This window comes from Pinus tabuliformis, chromosome 2_1 (genome assembly GCF_031772625.1).
Source record: "Pinus tabuliformis cultivar Carrire ecotype Pingquan chromosome 2_1, CPIR1, whole genome shotgun sequence".
Taxonomy (NCBI): domain Eukaryota; kingdom Viridiplantae; phylum Streptophyta; class Pinopsida; order Pinales; family Pinaceae; genus Pinus; species Pinus tabuliformis.
In genome coordinates, this window is record NC_142299.1 from 929,366,715 (window position 1) to 929,394,100 (window position 27,386).

Below are 27,386 nucleotides of genomic sequence, written 5' to 3' on the forward strand. Positions count from 1 at the left end.
GGTCGCTCCCTGCAAGATGCTATGTGAGTGACTATGATGCCCTAGTCGCTCCTTGAGCCACTACGTGGGTGCAGTTGCGGTTGAATCAACCCATACCTTCCTCACAACCTCAGTCGCTCCCTTCAAGTTTTCCTGTGAGCTATTGTGATGCCTGATCCGGATCTTGAGGGGAGGCCCCTAAGATCTAAAAGATTGAAATGGATCTTGGGGGAAAGACCCCAAGGTCTGGAAAAAAATTGAAATGCCAGAAGAAAAAAAAGAGGAGAATGCCCAAAAAAACAAAAACCACAAAGAAACTTTTTATTAAAACCGATAATAACTGTAAAGGCTACATTGTGGTGGACAATCTGTCCCTTTACAAAATGTGACTTGTTACTTATAGTATTTTTCAATTACAATACCACAGGTCAATTCCATGGGTGAATGAATACCATGGGTGGATTTTACAATACCACGGGCAGATGCCATTTACAATACCATGGGTAAATTCCATGGGTGAATGAATACCATGGGTGGATTTTACAATACCACGGGCAGATGCCATTTACAATACCATGGGTAAATTCCATGGCTCAATGAATAATATGGGTGGATGGGTACCATGGGTTGATGCCATTTTCCATTTGGATCATTCCTCCCTCCTTAAGAAGCAATGGTCCCCATTGCGTAAAGTTCCCTCATGCGAAGCCTTTGTTGAATATGAAGAGCCATTGAAGATAAGGGTTTGATGTGGTTAACCCAAAACCCTGATAAACAAAGATCCAAGGATAGAGATACCCTGTAATGCTTGTGACCAACTGTGATTCTGACAGTGTGCAACCTAGCAAATGGACTTCAATGACAAGGATTTTATGCGGTTAACCCATAACCATGATGTTGGTTGCTGATGAAGTAGCAGGTGTCTACATAGCCTGGGGTGGGAGGGAACGTCTCTAAATAACCCAAGCCAAATGCTGCTATGTTGAAACTGATGAATGTGAAGCAGGTGCCTACTAAAGTGGGGTGGGAGGGCACGTCTCCAATGGAAACCCACTCCGAATGCAACTTCAAAATTAAAATGGGCATAACTCGGCCAATATAACTCAGAATATTTATTACAACCTATTTTTAGAAGCAGAAGGATCATTTTGCATCTTCCCATGAGTTGGAAATCCTTATCTAGACACCCTGAGATCTCAGATTCGCACTGCAACAGTTCCACCGTCACAAAAATTCTGATAAAATAGCTAATTTTAAATCAGTGATATCTCCCACATCTGAACTCCGATGCGACCCATTTTTTTTTTGAAATTGGGTGATTTTTCGAGAGGAATCCATATCTAGTATTTGTTTTTGTAAATTTTGTACCAAATGTTTCAGATCTGATTTGCAAAGTCGCCGCCCAAAAAAGTTCCTGCAAAAAAATGAGAAAAGAAAAATTCTTCATGCTTGACCCAAGAAAGTGCTCTGTGGAGGTTGTAGCACATGCTAGAAGCTTGTTGAATATTGCTGTAAAATTTGAAACTGAAATATGCATCAAACCCTCATTCTCATGGAATCATAACCTGCTCTGATACCACTGATCCGGGTCTTGAGGGGAGGCCCCTAAGATCTAAAAGATTGAAATGGATCTTGGGGGAAAGACCCCAAGATCTGAAAAAAAAAATTGAAATGCCAGAAGAAAAAAAAAGAGGAGAATGCCCAATAAACAAAAACCACAAAGAAACTTTTTATTAAAACCGATAATAACTATAAAGGCTACATTGTGGTGGACAATCTGTCCTTTTACAAAATGTGACTTGTTACTTATAGTATTTTTCAATTACAATACCACGGGTCAATTCCATGGGTGAATGAATACCATGGGTGGATTTTACAATACCACGGGCAGATGCCATTTACAATACCATGGGTAAATTCCATGGGTGAATGAATACCATACCATGGGTAAATTCCATGGGTGAATGAATACCATGGGTGGATTTTACAATACCATGGGCAGATGCCATTTACAATACCATGGGTAAATTCCATGGGTCAATGAATAATATGGGTGGATGAGTACCATGGGTTGATGCCATTTTCCATTTGGATCAATGCCCTAGTTTCTCCCTTAGCTACTATGTGCGTGCGACTATGGTTGGATCTTCCCAAATCATATCTCCAACCCCAACCGCACCCTTCATGTATACGTGTGAGCTACTGAGCCTTTCGAGTCACAATTTGAAACATGGCATGTAAGTGATTGCAGTCGAATTTGTGCAGAGCCATGTGTGTGACCGGAAAATAGAAACCAGTCTAGGCACATGTGAGCCTAAGACTAGAAACTTTGGACCCTGAGTGAGCTTCTTTCGATGAACCTATGTGATCCAAACAAATAGATGAGTAGAGAAGATTCTTGATCATGATGTTCAAATGAGCATGAGGTCTCTTCTAGTTATAGGCTTCCATGAGGGTCCATTTGATGGTGAAGCCGAACCATCCAATTATACATGTGTATAGGGCTGACCTAAACTAATATACATGAGTGGGTTCATAAATTCCAAAACCAACTTCTTCTTGTCCAACTAAGGTGATGTTTAGGTCGATTTTGGTCCTCTCGAAAATAGGTATTCAATGCAATCATCAAATCTTTCATATAGGTTGTCTAAGGTGGAAGTTGACCCTAGTTTCATAAATTAACACTTCCCCTCAACTAGGAAAAAATCCACCTGCCATTATCTGTTCGTTGATCATTAAATCATCATGTCATGATGTTATCATGTTGTGACCATCTTTTCTCACCTCTATCTGTTGAAACATTCTTGAATCTAAAAGAAGAAGAATCGTGTAGCATTAACTTCCACCAATATCGAGCAATAAGATATCTAAACATATAGGGGAGCACATCTTCAACACTGGAGTCACATTGGGGAGCTCATTTTCAATCTAGAACCATAAAGGGGAGAAAATCTCAACCCAATCCTATTTCCTACCCATATTCCCATCAATGACCCTCAAGAGTCATGAGATAGAACACCTGCATCATAATCACTTTGGTTTGTACATCCCAAGTACACTCTCAATCCATTGGCTAAATGGGGAGCAGTATTCCCAACAAGATTGACTTATGCGTATGATTCCAATGGCGTATATTATGCATAGATAAGATAGGGGAGCAGCATCTGCAACCATATAAATATAGGGGAACAACATCTCCAACCCTATGGGTAACAGATAGGGTGATACCCTATTGTCTAGAGATCCCTCAACCCCAAGAGCCCTCTATCTCAATTCCTCACCCTGGGAGCTCAAACAAGGTGCAAAGAGTTGGCTCAGTGTCCTTGATCCACGTTTCCCCTTATCCGTAGGGGTCACATCCATTAGTCCAAGATGCTCTCTAAAGACCAAGAAATTTCCTTTGGGTAAAGCCTTAGTGAGAATATCTGCCATCTGCTCATTTGTTGATATATGATGGAGTCGAACAACTCCTCTTTGCACCATATTTCGAATATAATGATATTGGATCTCTATGTTCTTAGACTTTCCATGAAACACCAGATTCTCTGCTAGACGGACCCACTCTTGTTGTCGCAATATATCATTGTAGTTTTTAGAACCTACTCAAATAGATCTTCAAAGAGCTTCCTTAACCAAATTTCTTCGCATCTTGCCATGCTAGCAACAATATACTCTGCCTCGAAAGTACTGAATGCTACAAAATTCTTTTTCCAACTCATCCAAGATATCATAGTAGATCCAAGACTAAAACAACATCCAGATGTACTTTTCATGTCAATAACATTTCCTTCCCAGACTGAATCGATGTATCCATGAAGTCGAAAATCTTCGGCAGAATATCTCAGACCAAGTGTGATTAACCCATGTAAATATCTCAAAATGTGTTTGGTGGCGATCCAATGTGCATGGAGGGGCTCAATCATGAATTGGCTCAATCTATTCACTGCATAGCATATGTTTGGATGGGTGTTTACTAGGAACATAAGAGCCCTAATCAACTGTCAATACTTAAATGGCTTTGCCAAATCGGGCCTTGCATCTTCTCCACATAAATTCTTGAATTTTATTTCCATCGGAATAGCAATGGATTTTCATTTTGTCATTTCAAATCTTTCCAACATATTTACAACATATTTTTCTTGTGAAAAGAAATTTTCACCAGGCCTTTGCCACACCTCAAGGCTTAGAAAGTAGTTCATGAATCCAAGGTCCTGCATCTTGAATTCAGAGGCTATCTCCCTCTTAAACTCGATCATCAGAGGCTTGTGACCTGTCAATAATAGATCGTCATCATATAAAACCAAAATCAATGGCATACCTTTGACTACCTTGAAGTAGAGGTTGGAATGGGCATTTCTTCTTGTGAATCCTAACTTCATCAAATAATTGCCATTTCGAGCATACTAAGCTCAGGGAACTTGATTCAAACCATTAAATGCCTTCTTCAACCTGCAAACATGTGTTTTTCAATCTTCCACTTCAAATCCCTGTGGTTGTTCCACATACACTTCTTCTTGTAATATGCCATGAAGGAATTTGGTCTTTACATCCTTTTGATGAATGGTCCACCCTTGACTTGCAGTAAGAGAAACTATCGAATGGATAGTTCTATGTTAAGCCACAGGTGAAAATATGTCATCATAATCCTCTCCCTCTTTCTGTGAGAATCCTCGAGCCATGAACCTTGACTTGTATTTCCCAAAGCTACCATCAACTCCATGTTTGATCTTGAATAGCCATTTTGAATTCACCACAAATTTTCCCTTCAGCCGCAACACAACAACCCATATATCATTTTTCATGATTAATTCATATTCCTTGGCCATAGCATCCTTCCAAAATTTTTCTTTTCCGGCTTCTTCGAATGTGGAATGTTTGGCTTGAATCATAGTGCCCATGGGTGCAACATATGCTTGGTAGCTACATGGATTTTTCCTTTCTCTAAATGATATCCAAACAGGGACATGTCTCTTAGCATCCAACTCATATTTTACGAGGAATATATATTCTATATGCTTTCGAATTTTCATAATAACCAACAAATGTACCTTTCTTTCCAGTAGCATCCAACTCGTTCCTTTTGTCCTTTGGCACATGAAAATATATGGGGCATCCAAAGATACAAAGGTGGCTAATGTCAAGATTGACACTTGTGAATGCTTCTTCGTGGTTCTTATTTCCAAGGCTCGATGAGGCACTATGTTTTGAACATATACAGTAGCATGTGAAGCTTCATCCCAAAGGAACTTTGGTAACTTTTGATCATGGAGCATTGCACTGGTAGCTTCTACTATGGACCTATTCTTCCTTTTAGCTAGACCATTTGTTTGGGAGTATATGGCATGATCTTTTCCTTCTTGATTCTTTCTTTTGTGAAAAAATCAATGAACTCATTTGACATGTATTCTCCACCATTATCGAACCTGAATATTTTGATCTTCTTCCCTATTACATTTTCAACCAATTCTTTGAACTCTTTGAATGTCTCGAACGCTTCGTCTTTATGCTTCAAATAGTATATCCATGTTTTTCTTGAAAAGTCATCAATCAAAGTGTAGTAGAGATATCCACTAATAGAATGCACAAGCATCAAACCACATATATCGAAATGAATGAGATGGAGGATGTCATATGTCACATTCTCACTAGAAGGGAATGGTCCCCTAGTCATCTTCCCACTAGCACATCTTGGACATACTCCATCATGTTGATCTTGAACATAGGGAATGCCAGAAACTAATTTCTTCAATTTCAGAAGAGCATCATAATGTAGATGGGCTGACCTACAATGTCGTAATTCTCTTAGATGATTAGCATTATGAGCTAGTGCTAGTAGGGATCTTCTAATGACTCTATAGAGTCCTGCAAATCTTGCCCCTAAAGTGAATGCATCTCTCATGGGATACCCTGCAAACCAAGTCAAAACTTTCCCCTTGATTAAGGAAACCTTCATCCCTTTATCTTCCAAAGGAAATATAGATACCAAATTCTTCTTTAATCCTATCCCATACATAACATCATGTAGCAAAACCGATTCTTTGGAATTCAAATGAAATTTGAAAGATCCAAAACCTTTTATGGGACAAGTGGAGTTGTCTCCAAGAATAATCTTCAGCTTAGTCTCCCTCTCTACTAGATTAGAGAGGAATTCCTTACATCCATAGAAATGATGAGTGGCCCCACTATAAACCAACCAAATATCCCACAAATCCATGTTGGAAAAATTAACTATGTTCGGTCTTCAATAATGTACTTCATTCATTATGTAATGTACTTCTCAAAAGAATAAAGAAAATAATTTTTAGTATGATTATTGTGCCTTATTAAAGCATAGGTTTCATGATTGGGTCACCTTGTTTTAGGTCAAATCCCCCATTGAGGACTTCTAGGATTTATTCTAAGTTTATAGAATTATTGTACATTTAAAGAGACCCTTCTTGGGATTTTGAATCATGTAAAAAGGTTTAGTATTGAGTCATATATGAATTATGGAACCTCCAAACCATGTCGGCCTAAAGGAAGATCAAGTTGACCTAATATCCTATTCAACCCCACAAGAATCCTACAAAAGGAAGGACATCGAATTCATTTGGAGCATCACTTCTCATCAAGTTTGAATTCTCTCTACTAGGCAGAAGTGCGAAAATCCTATTGTTGGGAAGAAGTGCAAAGTGGGTAGCTAGGAAAGTCTGTTGTCGGGAAGCCAAAGTTAATGTGAGTTTTGGTGAGCCTAAGGAGTCAAATAAAATCAAAATTTTGGTGGTGGTCTTTCTCTGTTTCATGCTCTAGATTGGGAGATCGAAGTCTCCCAATTTGGACTTCTACCGAAAGTTGTTAGCTACTGCAAGTTGATGCATAATTGAAGTTGTTAGGAAGAGGTCAATCTTCTCGAGGTTTAGTTGGTGTGGAGGGAAGGTTTGGTCTTGTTCTAGGGTGAAGAGTCTCAAAGAATACTATTGAAAGGAAGAATTTCTTTGATTGGGTTTCCCCTCGAGGGGGGTTTTTCCCTGACATGTTCCTACATCTTGTGTTCATTGTTTTATGTGCTGCTACTTTTGGTAATTTCCTAATGAAATAAAGAAAGAAGTATTAAAGAATCGTAATAATAAGAAACATCACAAGTAATTATCAAGGTCAAGAAAATATTTACTATGTTTTTGATTTTCCAACATGGTATTAGAGGTTTGGTGAAAGAAAAAAGAAAAAAGCATATCCATTTATAGGAACTATCTCAGGGAAGGAGTATATTATATTCTAAGAAGATGTCTAACTCAATCAAGCATTATAACAAACTTGAAGGAACGTATAACTTCAGATCCTGGAAGAAGAGGATTGACCTAGTCCTAGAGAAATACAAGATGCTAGACTTGATTAATAGAAATGTAAAGAAGCAAGTGATGTCGACAAAGCAAAATTTAGGGATTTAGAATTGGTGGCTATCACTCTGATGGTAGAAGGGATAAAATACAATCTTTTCCCATTCACAGCTAACATCGACTATTCTTAGGATATGTATGAATCCTTGTCGAAGTTGTTCGCTATTAAGAACACTGGTCAAGTAGCAAGTTTGAAGAATGAGCCGAGGAATACGAAAATGACTAAAGAAGATATTGTGGTAACCTTCTTTGTGAATATATCTAGACTCAGGGATGATATTTTGGCCATCGATGAGATATTTCCAGACAAAGAATTGGTGATCACTGCTATATTAGGATTTCCACCCTCTTGGGTGCATTTTCTTCATGTCTCAACAGTTGGAAGGTAGCTTCCACCTTTAACGAATTATGGACCACGTATAGTCAAGAAGAATTAAGGATCTCAATGGTTTCCAATAATGAAGAAGTATCAAATGCTTATTTTTCTCATTATAAAGGAAAGATATCAAGGGGACCAAGGAAAAAATTTTAAATGTAAAAGATAGAGTGTTATCAAAGTCATAAGAAAGTTCACTACAAGAGTGATTGTCCCAAGAATCCAAGGAATAAGAAGAGAGGAGGAGATCAAGCCAACTTTGTTGTAGAAGGAGACTCAAATAAAGTCAAGCCTAAAGAATCCGACATTAGGGACATACACTATACACTATTAAGTCATTTGTTTTACATATTTTGGAATTGATATATTTTTAACATATCTTTGGAAAAGACATTTTTGTATTGCTTTAAGTTTGTAGGTCTTCGTCAATCTTTGGAGGGAGCTCCCAACAACTCTCAAAGATAAGTATGTCATGTCTTTTCAGTTTTGGGTTCATGTACTCATTTATTTTTTATTATATTAAATACTAATCATTGTTCTCCCTTGGTTGTCTTGACTAAGGAAAACATCTGAAAGGAGGAGGCTCTCTCAAGACAAGGTTAGTCAAAAAACAAACGTATGATTTGTCTACATCGATTGAAAGGATTATTCATTTGATGATCTATTACTAACTTTGTTATGACTATTTGTATTGAATCTTAATGATTCTTATTTGGGTGATTCATCTCTTGATAAATCTACCCACCCCACTCATATTCTTGATTGACTATGTAGAACCCTAGACAATTTTTGGAAAACCCTAACCGAAGGGTTTGCTAGTGTGAATGTCTAAAACCCTAAACTACTTAGGGATATTGTGAAATTCTAGTTGAATTTTTATTGATGATGCCATGCTTGGGATTTCAGTGTGATCAAGAAATCCTAACTTGTTAGGGTTGAGTGATAAGGTCTAAAATCCTGGAACCTTTGAAGTTTTTGGTAATGTAGGGTTTCCCATGTTTCTACATTAGAACCCTAGCTCATTAGCATTTGGTGGAATGTGTGAGAAACACCCTTACATTGTCTTAGAAATGTTATCCTCGGTATGTGAGTTTTTTCCTAATCAAACCCTATTGTAATCAACTCTGAATGCCCAACTCTTATTCGACATTGCCTATGAAGCTAGGTTTGACTATCACATGATATGAAATGTATTTGCATAATGATGAAATATAGGCATATATAGATATGTCCTTTTGATTCAAGTCCTAGGTTGGTCTAGGTGAAATGTATTTATGTTATTGGACATATGATATGCTTATGTATGGTTATGAATTCCTAGATATGTGTGCTAACCTAGTCACTAATGGTCATGAGTCTTCGGATTTAATGAAAGTCCTTGTATGAGATTATTAGATAATGATATGCGGAAATCTAGGGTGTTATAGCTAAACCCTAGTGAAGTTAAAATTGTCTAGTATGTGTGATATAACAATCTAAAGTCTATTAGATGATTGTTGGAAATGAAAATCTAGGTTTTGGTAGTTATATCCTAGTAGTGACATTGTCTAGTGTGAAATGTAACAATCTAAGATCTATGCATGTAATGATTGTTGAGATTGTGGAAATGGTATTCTAGGGCTTTTGAATTGAACCTTAGTCGAAGTAAAATTATCATATGAATGATTTGAGATGTATGATGGATTTGTTGAAATTTTAATCTTTGGTTGAGATTGATGATTGCTCGAAAATATAGGGGTTGCAACTAACCCTAATGGTAGTTGGTCATGTTAGTGACTGATAGATGGTTGATTGAAAATTTAGGGGTTGGAACTAACCCTACTAGAAGCTGGTCAGATTAATTACTAAGTTGTAATTGATTTTGATTGATTCATTTATATGAAATCTAAGATTTGTATGAATCCCTAGTGAGAAGTCTAACATATGTAATTTGAAAGGTTGTTATATGCTTTGTATATATATGTATGTATTTTGAATTTTTTCTAGGGTTTTCTATATATTGTAAAAAGGTATTTCATACCTTTGGAAGACACACTGAAACCCTAGATGGAATGAATATTGTTATGGAGTAGTCTAGGGTGTATAATAAAGTGCCTAACAAGATGTTGAAGAGTATATGTCTCTTATTTGTAATTGAGTTTAGGTATCTGTTATGAATAAATTTGAAATGATTCCATGATTATGATATGGATAACATCATGCATCTATAGTTTTGGTTGTACTTTCTATTTAAGTTGTTCAGATACACAATATTCATCCTGGTGAAGATGTTCATTGATGGGATAAACATGATGGGAATGATGATAACTTTGACGAAATGGTTGGAAGCCATGAAAGACACTTTGATTTCGAAAAAAAGAAGTTGATCTCCTGGAGAAGAGATCTCCCTAAGATTAAGAGGGATACCAGATAAAGAGGTGCTTCTTGGTTCAGAGGGAGGGCATATCTTGGTATCAATTGAAGAATGAATTTTAGAGGATATGTTGCTACATGAGAAGTAGGATGGAAAAACATATGATTGAGGAATGTTCTATAAAATATTTGGTTGATATTCCTATTATGGAAATTTGAGAAGCAACATTTTTGTTTGTATGACCCCAGAGGTTTGTATTTGATTATCTAAATGTGAAAGTATATTATTGATTGGGATTGTGTTTGTACAAGTGAATCTCTCAATGGTTTTGATAACATATTGGTTACCAATCAGTTTGATTGGGAGAGATTGGACACTCTTGCTCTATTGGATCAAGGAGTGTTGAGGCTTTGCAAGTGAAGCATTTCCTGGGTAGACATCTCGCTGGCACTTTGTGTTGATTTCTAGGTCCTGAAGTTGGAAAGGTGGTTTTGATTATTGAGCTCTGTTTTGGACACACAACTGTATGTTTGGGTTGATGGTTAGAAATTAATCCTCATGGTACCTAGAGGGGTTGAAATATTGAGCACACCTTTGTCCCACTTGAATAAATTTCGTTGGTCAGGAATCTTGTCCATGGCATGGCAATGCCTAAACTATTGAATGTTTGTTTGGATAAATTGCCCTAGTGAGGAATCTACTCCATGGCATTGCGGTGCCTAAATTTCTTCATGGTTCATATAGTTTGTATCTTCCATTGTATATGTACATTATGAATACCTCCCTAGTTAAGAGAGAGTGTTGGAAAAAGTAATTATGTTCGATCTTCAATGATGTACTTGATTCATTATGTAATGTACTTGTCAAAAGAATAAAGAGAATTATTATTATTATTATTATTATGACTTATTAAAGCATGGGTTTTGATGCTTGGGTCACCTTGTTTGAGGTCAAAGTCCCCATTGAGGAATTCTAGGACTTAGTCTGAGTCTATAGAATTATTTTACATTTAAAGATAGCCTTCTTGGGCTTTGAATCATGTAAAAGGGTTTACTATTCAGTCAAATACGAATTATGGAACCTCCACACCATGTTGGCCTAAGGGAAGATCAAGTCGTCCTAAGACCCTATTTGACCCCAAAAGAATGCTATAAAAGGAAGGACATCGAATTCATTTGGAGCATCACTTATCATCAAGTTCGAATTCTCTCTATTGGGCAGAAGTGCGAAAATCCTATTGTTGGGCATAAGTGCGAAAATCCTATTGTTGGGCATAAGTGCAAAGTGGATAACTAGGAAATTTTGTTATCAGGAAGCCAAAGTGAACGTGAGTTTTTGTGCTTTGAATTTGGAGATCGAAATCTCCCAAGTTGGACTGTTGTCAGAAGCTATTAGCTATTGCAATTTGTTACGTAGTCGAAGTTGTTGGGAATAGGTAAATCTTCTGGAGGCTAACTTGGTGTGGAGGGAAGGTCTGGTCTTGGTCTAGGGTGAAGAGTCTCAAAGAATACTATTGAAAGGAAGAATTACTTTCACTGGGTTTTCCCCTCGAGTGGGATTTTTCCATGGCATGTGCCTACATCTTGTGTTCAATGTTTTATGTGTTGTTACTTTTGGTAATTTCTTGATGAACTAAAGAAAGAAGATATAAAGAAGAATAATAATAAGAAACATCACAATTAATTATCAAGGTCAAGAAAATATTTACTTCCTTTCTGATTTTATAACTATTGGCATTATGATACAAGTGTTGTCCTTGATGGCAACTCACTAAGAGGTATGATATAGGTGATGGCAACTCAATCAGAGGACAGATCTTAGTACAGCAGGTCAAGAGAGAGATATACGCAGGTTAACCTTGGTGAAAACGCGTATACATGCGAGTGAGAAGAACAAAAGGTGTGTATGTGTACATACGGAGGTTCATAGAAGGAAAGGCGCGTACATGTTGGAAAACTAAGTTTTGGTCCGTGGTATTTGGTCCGAAGTGTTGATCCCAGGTATTGGGTCCAAGGTATTGTTTCTACATGGTTTTGGACCATGGTATTGAGAGAAGCCTAAACCTATATAAGGAGAAGATCATTACATCAAGGGAGTATGAGCAAGATATGTATGTCTGACAAAAGGGTGAAGATCTAGTATGCTGGTTATGGGTTTGTGATGCTTGGTTCGATCTTAATCAAGTTGGAAATGGTAGCGAAGGTATAAGTAATTATCTTTAGATCTGTACACGGGTTCTCTCTGGTGAAAGCCAGTGTACACAAGGTTTTGACACAGTGAAGTAGCGTATATATTATGAGATTTGATGTTTCAGGTTCTAGTAGTTTTGGGCTCTAGTTTGTGTTCTGGTAACTATGTCTTGGTGACAGGATTTCAGTGATTCAGTATTGGGTAATTCAGATGATGCAAGTATAAGTTGATGATTGTATTGCAGTGGTGATTATTTTTTATTTATGGATCCAGTCTGAAAATTTATGAAACATGGTCCCTAGAAGAAAAGAGAAGGTTGTAACCTTCTGCAAGTAGTAGCCTGCGTACTAGTATAAGACTACACCAGTACAAAAACATTGTAAAAGAAGTTTCTAATTGAAAGAAGATAGAGACGAATTGCAGTAGGTGGTTTTCACCCACATTGGGTTTCCACCTTATATCATGGTGTTCATGTGTGTTGCTTATGTGTGATGATCTGTTCTGTTATACTGCTTATGTTTACTGTTCATATGGTTAATAATGTTTTGATGCACTCATTAAGGATAAACTAACTGGATCATAGGTTTATTTAATATACGCTTGTTGCATTACATACAGTTGCGTATACACGTGGTTTGTCTTATCTAAAGTAGTGTATATGAATCGGAGTATGAAAATGAAAATGTCATATTGATTTGATAATACTGATTCACCCCCCCCCCCCTCCCCCTCTCAGTGTTATTTCCAACAATTGGAATCAAAGCAGGTCCTTTAGAAGAAGCTTGATCGCTTGAAGGAAATATCCATTAGAATGAGTAATCAAGAAAGAGAAGCATCCATCAGGCCACCAATATTTGATGACAACAACTTTGTCCACTGGAAGATAAGAACCACAACATATCTACAATCACTTGGAACGGATGTTTGGGGAATCGTGGAAGGAGGATACACATATCCATCAGCAATTCCTACAGATACAACAGAGAGAAAGCAATATGAACTCAATGCCAAAGCTGTTACTGTCTTATTGGGAAGTTTGTCACAATCAGAATTTATGAAGGTCATGCATTTCAAATCAGCCAAATAAATTTGGGACAAAATCATTCTAAGCTACAAAGGAGATGAATAGGTAAAACGAGCAAAGCTTCAAACTCTCAGAATACGGTATGAAAATCTTAAAATGCACAGTAATGAAAGCATATCTAATTACTTTCTGCGTATATATGAGATTGTCAATTGTATGAGGAATCTGGGTGAAAAATTTAAGGAAGTTGTCTTAGTTGAAAAGGTTTTAAGATCCCTGTCTGCTAAATTTGATTCCAAAGTTTCTGCCATAGAAGAAAAGGAGGATCTGCAGAAAATCACTATGTCACAGCTTCATGGAATCTTAACTGCTTTTGAGATGAGAAAAGGAGGACCATCAGATATGAGAGAAGCTGCATTCGAAGTATCAGCAAATGAATTAGGATACATTTCAGAAGGAGAAGATGAGGTAAATTTTGTCAAGAATCTTGAACAGGGATCTGGAAGGTTCAAAGGTAAGCTACCTTTCAAATGCTTTTCATGTGGTAGAGTTGGTCATTACGCTACTAGATGTCCTCATAAAAAAGGAAAGATGTCTAAATAAGGTAATAGAAGTTATTATACTCATGTTAAAAGTAATGACTCATCCAATAGTGATGAAGACATTAGATTTCTCATGGCATATGAAAATAAGGACGTAGAAACAGAAGAAGTTACCAAATTAAAGGAACAATTGGAGTCAGTAACCAGAGTAAGGGAGCAATTGCAGGATATAGTAAAAAATCAAGGCATAACAATTCAGAGACTTGAATCAAAGATCCTCTTTCTAAAAGAAGATCTTAAAGAATCAAAGAAGCATAATGAAGATGCTCTTGAAGAACAAGAACATGAAGTGATCGAATTAAGGCAACAAGTGGAAGAAGGAAGAAAAGCTGAAGAAAACATAAGGAAGTAGTATCTGGAAAAGAAAGAACAACATCAGGTTGAGGTAAATATCTTAAAAAGTAAATTAGAAGAAAAGAATAAACTGTTATGATTTCAAGATAGTAGTAAGATTTTGGATGACATTCTTAGTAGTCAAAGATCCCCTACTATCAAAATTGGTCTTGGCTTTTATGAATATGTTGAAGGTGAATCTAGCTCACAAGGTAAGGCAAGGAACTCTAATGAGAATTCTGAAATGCTCAACAAGGATAAGAGAGGACAACCTCATCAACATGCAAGAAAAGAAATTCCTTAAAGAAAATCCTTTACTCCTAACTATGGACGTGACAGATGATTATTTCCTTCATTGAATAATGTTGAATGTTATGTATGTCATAATCTTGGACATGTTGCAGCCAGATATAGAAGTAGAATGGTTCAAGACTGTCACACAAGATCATCACATTCCAGGTACTTCAAAGGATATTGTTTTGCTTGCAATATGTTTGGCCACAAAGCAATTGATTGCAATAGAAGGAACATGAAACATGTAAGATGTTATGCATGTAACAAATTTGGACATAAAGCAAGGGAGTGCAGGAGCAAAATTCAAACTCCAAAGCAAGAGGATTATACATCATCACAATTCCAGGAATTGAAGAAGACAGAATTAGAGACAGAAAGGTGTGACATAACTCAGTTAGTTGACATAACAGACACAGGGGAAACTAAAAGTGAAGACCTTTAGTATTCCATTTTGCATACGCTGATATAATGAAGATAAGTTGCGTATATACACGATTTAGAGGCTGCAGAGTTGTGTATATGGAGCTCAGAAGAAAAAGGCAGTAGAACAGACTCAGGAAATGGTTCAGTCATGGTATATGATGGTTGGAACAGACTTAGAGGGAGCATATACTTCAAATAATGCATTGTTGGCATTATGGTTAGAATTCTTTGGTGATGACGCTTATGAGGCTAAATGATACATCTTGATGTTTCATCAAAGGAATGGTATTGCAGGTTTGGATGTTGATGCTTATGGTGTAGATCATAGTGGCTAATGACTATCATGGTCTTGAATGGATTGTTGGTCTTTGTTACAAAGACCTTGCATGTTCTTAGGGGGAGCATGGACGGATTGATACATCTTGGCATATACAAAATGGGAGACCAATCAGAGATTTCAACAGGTACTCAGGGGGAGTATGGACAGTAGAGGGAGAGAACTTCGTGGTCTGCCCTTTGCCCTTGATGTCAAAGGAGGAGACTAACTTGGTGTGGTGGTTGCCATCAAGTCCAAGGGGGGAGATTGTTGGCATTATGATACAAGTGTTGTCCTTGATGGCAACTCACTCAGAGGTATGATACAGGTGACGACAACTCAATCAGAGGACAAATCTTAGTATAGCAGGTCAAGAGAGAGATATACGCAGGTTAACCTTGATGAAAGCGCATATACACATGGGTGAGAAGAACAAAAGGTGCATATGCGTACATACACAGGTTCATAGAAGGAAAGGTGCATACATGTTGGAAAACTAAGTTTTCGTCCATGGTATTTTGGTATTGGCCCGTGGTATTTGGTCCGAAGTGTTGATCCCAGGTATTGGGTCCAAGGTATTCTTTCTACATGGTTTTGGACCATGGTATTGAGAGAAGCCTAAACCTATATAAGGAGAAGATCATTAGGTCAAGGGAGTATGAGCAAGATATGTATGTCTGACAAAAGGGTGAAGATCTAGTATGTTGGTTATGGGTTTGTGATACTTGGCTCGATCTGAATCAAATTGGAAATGGAAGCGAAGGTATAATTAATTATCTTTAGATCTATACGCGGGTTCTCTCTAGTGAAAGCGCGTGTACACATGGTTTTGACATAGTCAAGTAGCGTATACATTATGAGATTTGATGTTTCAGGTTCTAGTGGTTTTGGGTTCTGGTTTGTGTTCTGGTAACTGCGTCTTGTTGACAGGATTTCAGTGATTCAGTATTGGGTAATTCAGATGATGCAAGTATAAGTTGATGATTGTATTGCAGTGGTGATTATTTTGTATTTATGGATCTAGTCTGAAAATTTATGAAACGTGGTCCCTAGAAGAAAAGAGAAGGTTGTAGCCTTCTACAGGTAGCAGCCTGTGTACTGGTATAAGACTGCACCGGTACAGAAACATTGTAAAAAGAAGTTTCTAATTGAAAGAAGATAGAGACGAATTGCAGCAGGTGGTTTTCACCCACATTTGGTTTCCACCTTATATCATGGTGTTCATGTGTGTTGCTTATGTGTGATGATCTGTTCTGTTATACTGCTTCTGTTTACTATTCATATGGTTAATAATGTTCTGATGCACTCATTAAGGATCAACTAATTGAATCATAAGTTTACTTGATATACGCTTGTTGCATTACATACAGTTGCGTATACACGTGGTTTGTCTTATCTGAAGTAGCGTATATGAATCTGAGTATGAAAATGAAAAAGTCATATTGATTTGATAATACTGATTCACCCCCCCCCCCCCCTCTCAGTATTATTTCCAACACTAACAATTCTGAGGGGATGAACTAGTAAGGGTGGAAATAAGAATATATTCATATTGATTTGAAACATTACTTTCATATCTGGGAAACCTTGACTTCTTTTGAGCAGGATGATATTCTTCACGATCGCTTGAGGTATATCTTCTTCTTATTTCATATTTTATATTGCAGTTATTTCTTTGATCATCTTTCCTTCTTTGATTATTGTATTTGTTGTTGTTTCTTATTGAGTTGTAATGTGGTCCTTTTCTCTTCTCGGGACAATATCAAGCATAATGAACCTTCTTGTGAAAATTATAGCATTCAATATGAGATGATGATCTATCATTCCTTCCTTTTCTATTTTGAGAAGGAGGCTTCCTTGATGGAACTCCTTTTTCTTTCTTCTTAATTTTTTCATGAGTTATATATGCGGCGACCTCTTCCTCTTCATGCTTTTGAATTCTTCCTCTTGCTATCATCCTTGATTCTTCTTGAGTAAGCTTTCCAACAATTTCATCAAATGACAGAAGGACATTGTTGTTTCTTATCATAGTAATGAAGGTTTCCTAAATGGGAGGGAGACCTCTAAGGGTCACAATCACTAATTCCCTATCAGGCACATTTTCCCCAACTCTTTGGGATTAATCTCTAAGACAAGATATCCTCATGATATAGGATTGTACAACTTCTCCTTTGTTCATCTTGGTGTCTTTGATTTGATATTTAAAAGTGATGATCTCATTCAGATTGTTGATTTCATACATTTAGGCTATCTTATCATACATGTCTTTAGACTGCCTTAAATTCCAAACATATGCAAGTAAATTATCTTGTAAACCATCAACTATAATTTTCTTTACTTTGGACTCACCTTTCTTCTACCTATTTTTGCGGGAAGTGGAAGCATTCTCTAGAGATTCAGGCATTCTTCCTTGAATGTACTCCAACACATCATTGTTGCCATCTATGATTTCTAACCTGACTTTCCATGCAAAAAAGTTTGATGCATCACCCAACTTTTCCTGCTCCTTGAACGTAGAGGAAGACATCTTGACTTTGACTAGATAAGCTCCTTCAACTTTCCAAGGAAGATGGCTTCAATGCTTGTCTCCTTTTGGGCCTTTCCTTCACCTTAGATTCAATACCATGTTAAATTTTGATATTTGTCTATGTTGTTTCAATTACTTCAACCCAACTCAGTTCTTCATTATGCAATGCATCCAATCACTAACAATGTTTTCAATCATAAGCAGTAACTGAAGATAGAACAATATATGAAATGACAAAGGATATAATAACATAACCATAAGAGATACCAGATTGGTCAAAGACCAGGGAAAAACCCCACTAGGGGGAAAACCCTTTCAAATATTCTTCCTATTAGATTCTCATAAAGTGTTTCAGGAGAGAGTTCAATGAGACCAATACATAATCTTTCAACATATATTTACCCAATACAAATCAAAGACAAACTTCCAAAATTATTGTATAGTAGTGATAAACCTTTCACCCTTCAGATATTTGTGGTCAACTACAATCAACTATCAAACCCTAGCTCAGAACACTAGTCACACTCATCACGAAATTATGCGTGCAACTGTGACCTCCCAGTCACTCTTTGAGGCATTGTGATCATGCAACTATGGAGCGGAACAAATTCAAACCCTTAGTCGCTCCTTGCAAGATGTTATGCGAGTGACAATGATGCCCTAATCACTCCCTAAGCCACTCCATGTGTGCGGTCGTGGTCAGATCAACCCATATTTGCCTCAGAGTCTTGGTCGCTCCCTTCAAGTTGTCCTGCGAGCGACTGTGATGCCCTAGTCACTCCCTTAGGTACTATCAATGTGCGAATATGGTTAGATATTTCTAGATCTGATCTCGGACCCTAGTTGCACCTTTCAAGGATATGTACGAGCAAATAAGCCTTTCTAGTCGTACTTTGAAATATGGCATGTGAGCAACTACAGTCGAATCTATCTAGAGCCTTGCGTGTGACTAGAAAATAAAACCATAGACATGTGCAAGCCTCATACCATAAACTTCAAACCCTGAGTGAACTTCCTTCGACGAACCTGTGTGAGCCAAAAAAGTAGACGAGTAGAGAAAAAGATGCTTGAGTAGAGAAGAAGATGCTTGATGATGATGCTCAAATGATATTAAGGTATATTCTATTTATAGGCTTCCATGAGGGTCCATTTAATGGTGAGGCCTACTTGTCCAATTGTACATGTGTATAGGGCCGACCTAATCTAATATACATAAGTGGGTTCATAAATTCAAAAACCAAATTCTACTTGTCCAAATGAGGTGATATTTAGGTCAATTTTAGTCCTCTCGAAAAGAGGAATTCAATTCAATTATCATCTCTATCATTTGGGAAGTCTTAGGTGGAATGTGACCCTAGTTGCATAAATTAACACTTTCCTTATCAAAGATAAGATTCCCTTAAGAGGAGAAAGATTTTAATTTTTCCTCTCATGCTACAACTTCACCATCATCATCCTTTCATCCTTCAATATCTTTTTCCATACTAAGATGGAATATATACCAGTCATGTCATGATGCTTCTATGTTAAAGAACCTTCCCTAAATTATGGTTATTATCATAGGATATTGATGATCCCTTATGCAAGATGACTACTTCTAACATTGTGTTAGAAAATACTTGGATGAACTATGATGTGCAAGATGGTCTGAATATTCTCATTCTTGTAAGCTATATATCTCTTTCTAAAGCAACTTGATCAAGACTCTTCTAGAGAATGCAACAATGCATTCTACTCTAACTTCTACTTTCTAATAAAATAGAGACAAATTGTAATGAACCTAGTGGTGGAGATTCTTCAATAGTAATGATCCTTAGCTTCTTCTCCTTTCAACTTCTCAGGTTCTTCCTTCTCTTCTACTATGTGAAGTCCACTTCTTTCCTTTCTTTTGTTACTCTTTGTATTTTGAGAGTTGTTTGGACAATCCCTCTTAAAATGCGCATATCCATTGTAACTAAAGCATTGCACCTTAGACATATCTATTTCTCCTTTGCATTTTCCAAGCTTCCCTTTCTTTTTCTTCTTGTATTTTACAAGAAAGGCTCGAGACTTGTCATTTGATTCAATGTCATCCTTATCCTTTATCCTTGTTTATTCAAAGATGAATTGAGCCCACAATTCATCAAAAGGATTGGTATACTTTCTTGAGTAGACACTAGTTGCAAAATTGTTCCACTCAGGTGGCAAGGCATTTAGTACACAAGTGGCCATCTTTGAATTGGATATTACTTCTTTGAGTCCTTATAACTAGTCCCTTAATTGTGAAATCTTCATGAGATTATGGAATATTCATGACACATCTGGCCATATATTCATCCTTTGAATATGGCCATATATTCAAAGATGAATTGAGCCCACAATTCATCAAAAGGATTGGTATACTTTCTTGAGTAGACACTAGTTGCAAAATTGTTCCACTCAGGTGGCAAGGCATTTAGTACACAAGTGGCCATCTTTGAATTGGATATTACTTCTTTGAGTCCTTATAACTAGTCCCTTAATTGTGAAATCTTCATGAGATTATGGAATATTCATGACACATGTGGCCATATATTCATCCTTTGACATCCTTGTTTTATATTGTTGATTTCTCATGGATATTTTCTAAGTTGATGTACGTACATTTTTACCAACTTGCCATAGATAGATTTAGAAGTCTTCAAATCAACAACAAAGGGAACAAGCTGATCCTTTATGGATTCAATAAGAATCCTTTGTGCCATCACCTCTACCTTCTTATATTTTTCTAATTCGAATCCTTTGTGCCATCACCTCTCCCTTCTTATATTTTTCTAATTCTTGAGTATTATCTTTTTCTAGTTGAGTAACTTCACCAAGAATATACATTTTTAGTGAGCACCAAATCAATCCTCCCCTTCCAAGCTCTAAAGTTGGTTGATCCAATGATCTTGTTGCTTTCCTTGCAAAATGTAGCCATTTGATATGTGGATTGAGACATGAAAGAAAATATGGTACTTACTTTTCAACCAAGTGTTCTTCTTCATAATGCCTCCAAGAATATTCAAAAGACTTCAAAGATTCCCTAGAGTGATGACTTCTAGGATGTCTTCAACAATATTTAAGTTGCTCCAAATAATGGATGATGTCCCTAGGATTCTTTGATGCTTCCTACACAGATGTCTTCAACGAGCCTTCAAATTGATATCCTTTCAAGAAATATATCAATGTTCCTTTTCAAGATGAAGCAACCTTCCTTCAAATAAAGACATTAACCTTCCTTCCTTTAACGAGAGCTTGATCCTTTTTATGATGATGAGGCCTTCAATGAGAGCTATATGCAGTAGTCTTAGGTCAATAGGTTTTCTTCCCTTCCTTGTGTCCTTGTTGACAATGGTTCTCTTTCACAAGCACCCTTCTTTATGTCAAAGATATGATCTTAAAGTTGCCTTTTCCTCACCTTACCTTTGATACCATGTTGGAGAATCTAGTAGGGAAACTATTTATTCAATTCTCCTTATCCTTAATAATTTCATGGGAACTTTAGTTTTCTTCTTTCATCCTCTATTCTGGTTGCAGTATAGGGTCTATAAATGTACCAACATTTAATTTTTCAATCTGGATAGTTTGTGAACTTCGAGACACAACACTGGAAATGCCAGAGAAAGCCCCTGACAACCTGCCAAATAAATGATAGTCTATCTTGCGTTTTAATCTCATTAATAAATGAAATCCTGCACTAAAGAGAATTCAAGAAAACATCAATCCACACAATTAATCATGTGGTAAATAAAAGGCAATTAATAATGTGAAAGGAAATTCTAATTACAAGCGAACAGAAGGAATACTGAACTAGAAATCAAGCAGTGTTGGCATAACAACAAAAATACTATAAATGCTGGAAGCAATTCAAAACCATTATGCTTGCACTAATTCTACCTGCACTAATTCTGTGTATAGTTAACTTGAAAGCATCGTCAAGTAAATATGTTGTTTAAATAACTTATGAAAGCAATTAAATTGATTTAAATCTCTCGCCTTCCCTGCCTTGAAAATAAATCTTGCAAACTCTCCAGAAGTTTAATGGAAAGTAAATGACACAATTTACTTTCATTAATATTGGCTCCGCAACATCCAAATAATATATGGTTTTTGTAAACAGAGTTTTAAATGGATCTATCAGTGCCTCAAAAGCACACCCACTCACATCGTTTTCATATTCTGGAGTATAAATCAATTGTAGCTCATCAACGCATAAGCAGATCTTGTCAATAAGAACAACTGGAGGAATATCCCAAGCGTAAGCACAAATATAAATAATTTCTTAATGCAGAAAATCAATGAAGTTTAAAGCTTAAAGGAAAACGTTGCAACAAATTAAATGATATTAATTGAAGGTAGAAATAAATTGTAAATAAATCAAATTCACACAGTAAACAAACAAGAATCGAAATGCTATCTAACTTAAAAGATGAGAGTAGTGTCGAGCTGGTCTGGCGGCCAACCCAACCAACTTGTACCCTCTTTGAGTGCCTCGTTCACACAGAAATTGATGTCATTAGATGCAATAGATAATTAAATAAAACACGCTGGGAAATTGCTTCAATTGATTACTGGAAACAGTGTTTACATTATGCAAACATCACTCAATTCCAACAAGACTAGAGGAGTGATCCACAGCTAATGAATTGTGTGAGGCTACATTGGGACAACTCCTCTTCTCTTCTGCTCCTTCCTCTCTCGCGCACTGTTCCTAGATGGATCGTTGTCTAATTAATTAATTAATTGATTGACTAATCGTTCTTGCTCCCGAAAATCTCTTATATAGCATTAAATTAGAAATTGGGCTTTTAATTAGCCGATTAGAATAGAGGAAGCAGATCTCAACAATTTTCCATGAATAAAGTTGGTTTTCAACTGAATGTAAAATAGGGAGCGATTCTGGTGAATTGTTCCTCTTTTCTTGGAACAATACGATTTGGCTTAATGAATTTCCTCCTTGTGTGAGCTGCTCTTCGGTTGGCATCAGAGGTTCAACACATATATCAACAAGTGCTAGATGAATAGATGTAGCACTGTTGTTACCATAATCATCTAAATTTTTTATTACCCTATCAAGTTGAATATGCAGCTGATCAACTACAACACTAATAATCCTCTGGTTTGCTTGATGAAGCAGCAACCAGTCCAAATGTGAACCTGCCCTAGCTTCTTCCATTGCTACCTATGGAACATGGTTTACTGCAAAACGGAAAACCTCTTTGCCATTAATTTGAATACAAGAATGGGATGAAGTTATTGGAGGTTTTACCGTTGCTCTATTTGAGCTAAGTAAGTCCTTCACTGCACCTTCTCCAATGGTTGGGACACTCAAATGCTTTTGACCATGCCCATCATCTGCGTCTGACTGAAGTAATAACTTGTTTGGCAGGAAAATACAAACAATACCTGCGGTAGATTTGAGAGAGTAAGAGCTTGCTCTTCGTCAAGAGTAGCAACAAAACCATTTATGTTTCTACTGTATGAGTACAAGATGTTGTCTTTGGCAGCCTCGTTACTTCCTCGAACTGATGCTAGAAGTTCATGATGAGATTCGGCTACCAGTTGGCAGTCCACATTTTCATCGTGTTTTCCTCCTAAGTACACCACATAAGGCTGTTTAGCGGCCATAGCTGAAGCTATGAATGATAATGACAACACCAACACAAATGAAATTATCTTCTCGGCCATTGTGGTTGCTGCCTTCTGATGCGTGGTGTACAATTAATTCCAGGTGCTTACATATTTTACAGGAACATTTCAATAGCAAGCCAAGGAACCAAATCCTTATACAAGTCAACAACTGATATAATTCGATCCCCATGAATGGAGGGTTCAAATATAGGCACAACTTCAAACACGATGACATTAGTGTAAGAGTTTGCATGCTGCTAACAAAATACCACTGCCTTCATGAACAGAGCATAAGACCAGGTTTGAGTTTAGCATAGTGCAGGAAGCCACTGTAACTAGTGCAGGAATCCCAATGCATGGTGCAAGCAGGTAAGTGCAATGGTGCAGGCATGTGAATGCACTGGTGTAGGCACATCCCAAAGTATAATAAAACCAGTTTTAATCCTGCAACATACAAGCCTTAATTAAAATCTCATTAATGTTATTTTAATCTCGTTAAAACAGAGAAGCAACAAATACTCTTATACAATAATCATTTAGTCAATTGACAACATTAGAGAAATGAATAAAAATAAGACAAAATTGAGACCCAACACTCTATTAGATATTTTTATAAAAAAATTATCAAGATGAAAAAACAAAGACAATATACATAAGAAGTAGGATCCAAGCTAGGGGAAAACCCCTCCAATGGGAAATCCAAAAAAGAATCTCTTCTCTTCTTATAAAAAATTATCAAATGAGAAAACCAATACCCAAAGACCAAATTCAACACCTCCTCGAATCACCAAGTCATCCCTCCACGAATATCTTCCAAATAGGTCAAAGATCACCCAGTCAACAAGGGTCAATCCTCCTTCAATTTGCTTAAAAACTCAGCTTCAGCCCCTAGCTCAGATTTGCAACCTTGACTTGCAACTTTTGACCCCGCAATAGCTACAAAAACCCTAATTCTTTTGCATGTGTTAGAGAATATGGATCAAAATTATATATTTCTTCCTTTTCTTGATTTATTCTTGTTCCTTGATTTAGATTGAACTTTTCTCATGTGCAAATAAATCTATGTCAAATGAGGTCAAAATTGCTTCTATATATATGCCTTTCATGAGGTCAAAATTGCTTCTATATATATGCCTTTCATGAGGTTGAATAGCCTCTTCTAGGCCAACTTGTCACTGATATGGCCAACTTGTGCTTGGAGGTATTTTGACTTTCTAAACACAAAAATAAATAAATCATGTTACAACTTTCCCAATAGCATCTTATATAAATGAAATTGACTCTCTTGAATCATGACAAAAATTCTTATGACATGAAAAAACCTAGAAGCATGAAGAACATGCTTAACCTGGTTGACCAATTAAAAGAAGAATGGAACCCATAATTGAAAGTAATGTTTTTCTTTATTCTTTTTCTTTTTACATAAGATATAAATAACGACATGAGTATAAACAAAATTATGAAGACTTAAACTAGTTACATTTTCCATCACTTAAAACCTTGAAAACCATAGCTTCTCCAAATAGAGATGCTAAAAAATAATTCTTTTATAATATCAAGAATTTTCAAATTTTATCAACTCAATAAAATCAAATATATCTCAAAATATTGACGGAAATACAAGGGGGAATTGATAACTAGAACACACTATCATTTGTGCCACAAAAATTCACCACATTGTTGCCACTATAACCCCTTGGCCTAATATAATAGCCCACAAGACATATTAGGCATTTTAGCGAAGATTTAAATCAAAGTGGTTGACATTAATACTATTACTCCCAACCACTCAAGATGACCCTAACAAAACCAATTCCAATCACATTGGTATAGCTCGCAAAGTACCTATTCATACTATTGTAGGATACACCACTAGAAGCATGACCATGGACAATAGGATCATCAAACTAGAAAAAAATATGATTAGTATTAGCCCTTCTTGACCCAAGAAGAATTCATCAAATTCCAACATCTCAATCTCCATTATAATTATGATGAAAAGAATTTCAAAGGGAATAAATGTAAGGAACATAAATTATTTCAAATTATCAAATGTCAACACCTCAATCTCCATCATAATTATGATGAAAAGAATTTCAATGGGCATAAATGTAAGGAACATAAATTATTTCATGATGTGGCCCACTTCAATCGGCCTAAGGATACTTCCAAATAAGTTCACTACTAAGCTAGATTTAGTAGAACTGACAAATCTACCTCATACTTCCATAGAGCCTCCTTATGAGGAATCCTGAATTTTCCTCCATAATTTAAAAGTTTCATCTCCCCAAACCTTGAAGTTAATTAGCTACATCAAGCACCAAAAAGTGATAGCTTTAATCAATAGTGATATCACTCACAAGTTTACGCATCAATGACTTGCAAAAGAAACCATTATTATGTCTATGCAATACACAATCTTCAAATCATGATAGCCAACGGAGATATGATGGAATGTGGTGTGAAGTGTGAGAATGTGAAAATTCATATAGAGAACCATCAACTCAAATCCCACATGTTTTCCAGTGAAATTGGTGGTTGTGTTGTAGTTCTTGAAGAAGTATGAACATTAGGTTCCATTAGTATGGATTTCAAGTTATACATGAGCTTCACTATAATAGTCCTGGTGAAAATTTCAAGTAAGAAAAGTTAATAAAGGCAAACTAAGACCACAGTTAAGGGACACTTATTCCAAGTTGAATGTTGGGCAAAGATATCCTAGTGTGCATCACTCGATGTGTGTTTTGGATAAGGAAATTTGGCAAAGGCTAAATCAAAGCCATTAAAAGGAAAAAAGGCATTCTTGGCACACTTATTTATGAAAATAATAGAAATTAGAAGAAAAAGAAGTCAAAATTAAACAGGTTGCATGTCTTAGAAAATTATATGTTACAAAGCAATGGAACACATAAAAATTATATAAACACAAACACAAAAAATGCATAAAACAAGAGAGACAGAGATATACATGGTTCACCCATTTTTTGCTACGTCCATGGAGAAACAACCAGTCCTTCCTTTTATATTATCCAATAAAATGAAGAGATACAATCTACAGGATATCCGTTGTAATTTCCTCTTTGTTCACACACAATATCCTCTCGCTTTCTCGCTTAGAATACACACATATATCTAGCCGCAATAAAATTCTCTCATACATAGTGAGGGGTTACCTTCTAGGGAAAAAATCCCTAAATTAAACATAAATCTATCATCAGATCATCTACCTAATGAACGGCCTAGATTGACTACGAAATTGCAATATTTTACAAAGCAATTTTACATCTATTTTTCAGTTTGGGGGCAGCCAGGGAGGGCCGGCCCATAAAAATCATTGTTTCCCCCCTCATAGCAAAAAAATGGGCGGTGTTTCTTCCCCATTACGAACTAGCATCCAATGTGGCAATACCTCTGAATAAAGAAGATAATCAGGCTCCACACCCAACAATCTCCCACTTGGAGATTGATTATAACAACTCCACCGCTACTTCATTTTCTGGCGATGAATCCACTTTGGACTTGGTTGTTTCTCATATTCATCATCATACTTGAAGACCAATTGAAAGCAAGAAAAATCTTATTTTTTCCCTAGTTACAACTTTTGTTAACATATCTGTGGGATTCTGGTTAGTGTGTATCTTTTCAAGCTTCAATTATCCATCTTGCAACACTCACTGTATGAAATGGTACTTTAACTACATATGTTTAGTCTTGGAATGAAATGTTGAGTTCTTTGCAAGATGAATGACACTCTCATTGTCACTATATAACCTGCTCAACTCTTGCTTCTTACCAAATCCATCTAGAAACATTTGTAACCAAATCATTTCTTTACTAGCCTTTGTAGTAGCAACATACTTTGCTTCCGTCATTGAGAGTGAAACAACACTCTGCAATTTTAAAACCCAGCTGACATTTCTTCTACCTAAGTAAACACATACCTTGTGGGGCTCCTCCTATTA

The 27,386-nt window shown here is 36.5% G+C and overlaps 1 protein-coding gene across 2 annotated transcripts in view; it reads right to left on the bottom strand.

Moving 5' to 3' along the window:
* Positions 1 to 27,386, bottom strand: part of LOC149203693 (uncharacterized) — a 78,436-nt gene that overhangs the window by 9,257 nt on the left and 41,793 nt on the right. Inside the window, exon 2 of one of the 2 annotated variants that reach the window (XM_089403536.1) lies at positions 25,626 to 25,732. The exons of the other annotated variant lie outside the window; for it this stretch is intronic. Coding sequence (XP_089259662.1) covers positions 25,725 to 25,732 — 8 coding nt within the window. The 3' untranslated portion in view covers positions 25,626 to 25,724. Of the gene's footprint in view, positions 1 to 25,625; positions 25,733 to 27,386 lie in introns of those variants that run through there. 2 annotated transcript variants of the gene reach the window in all.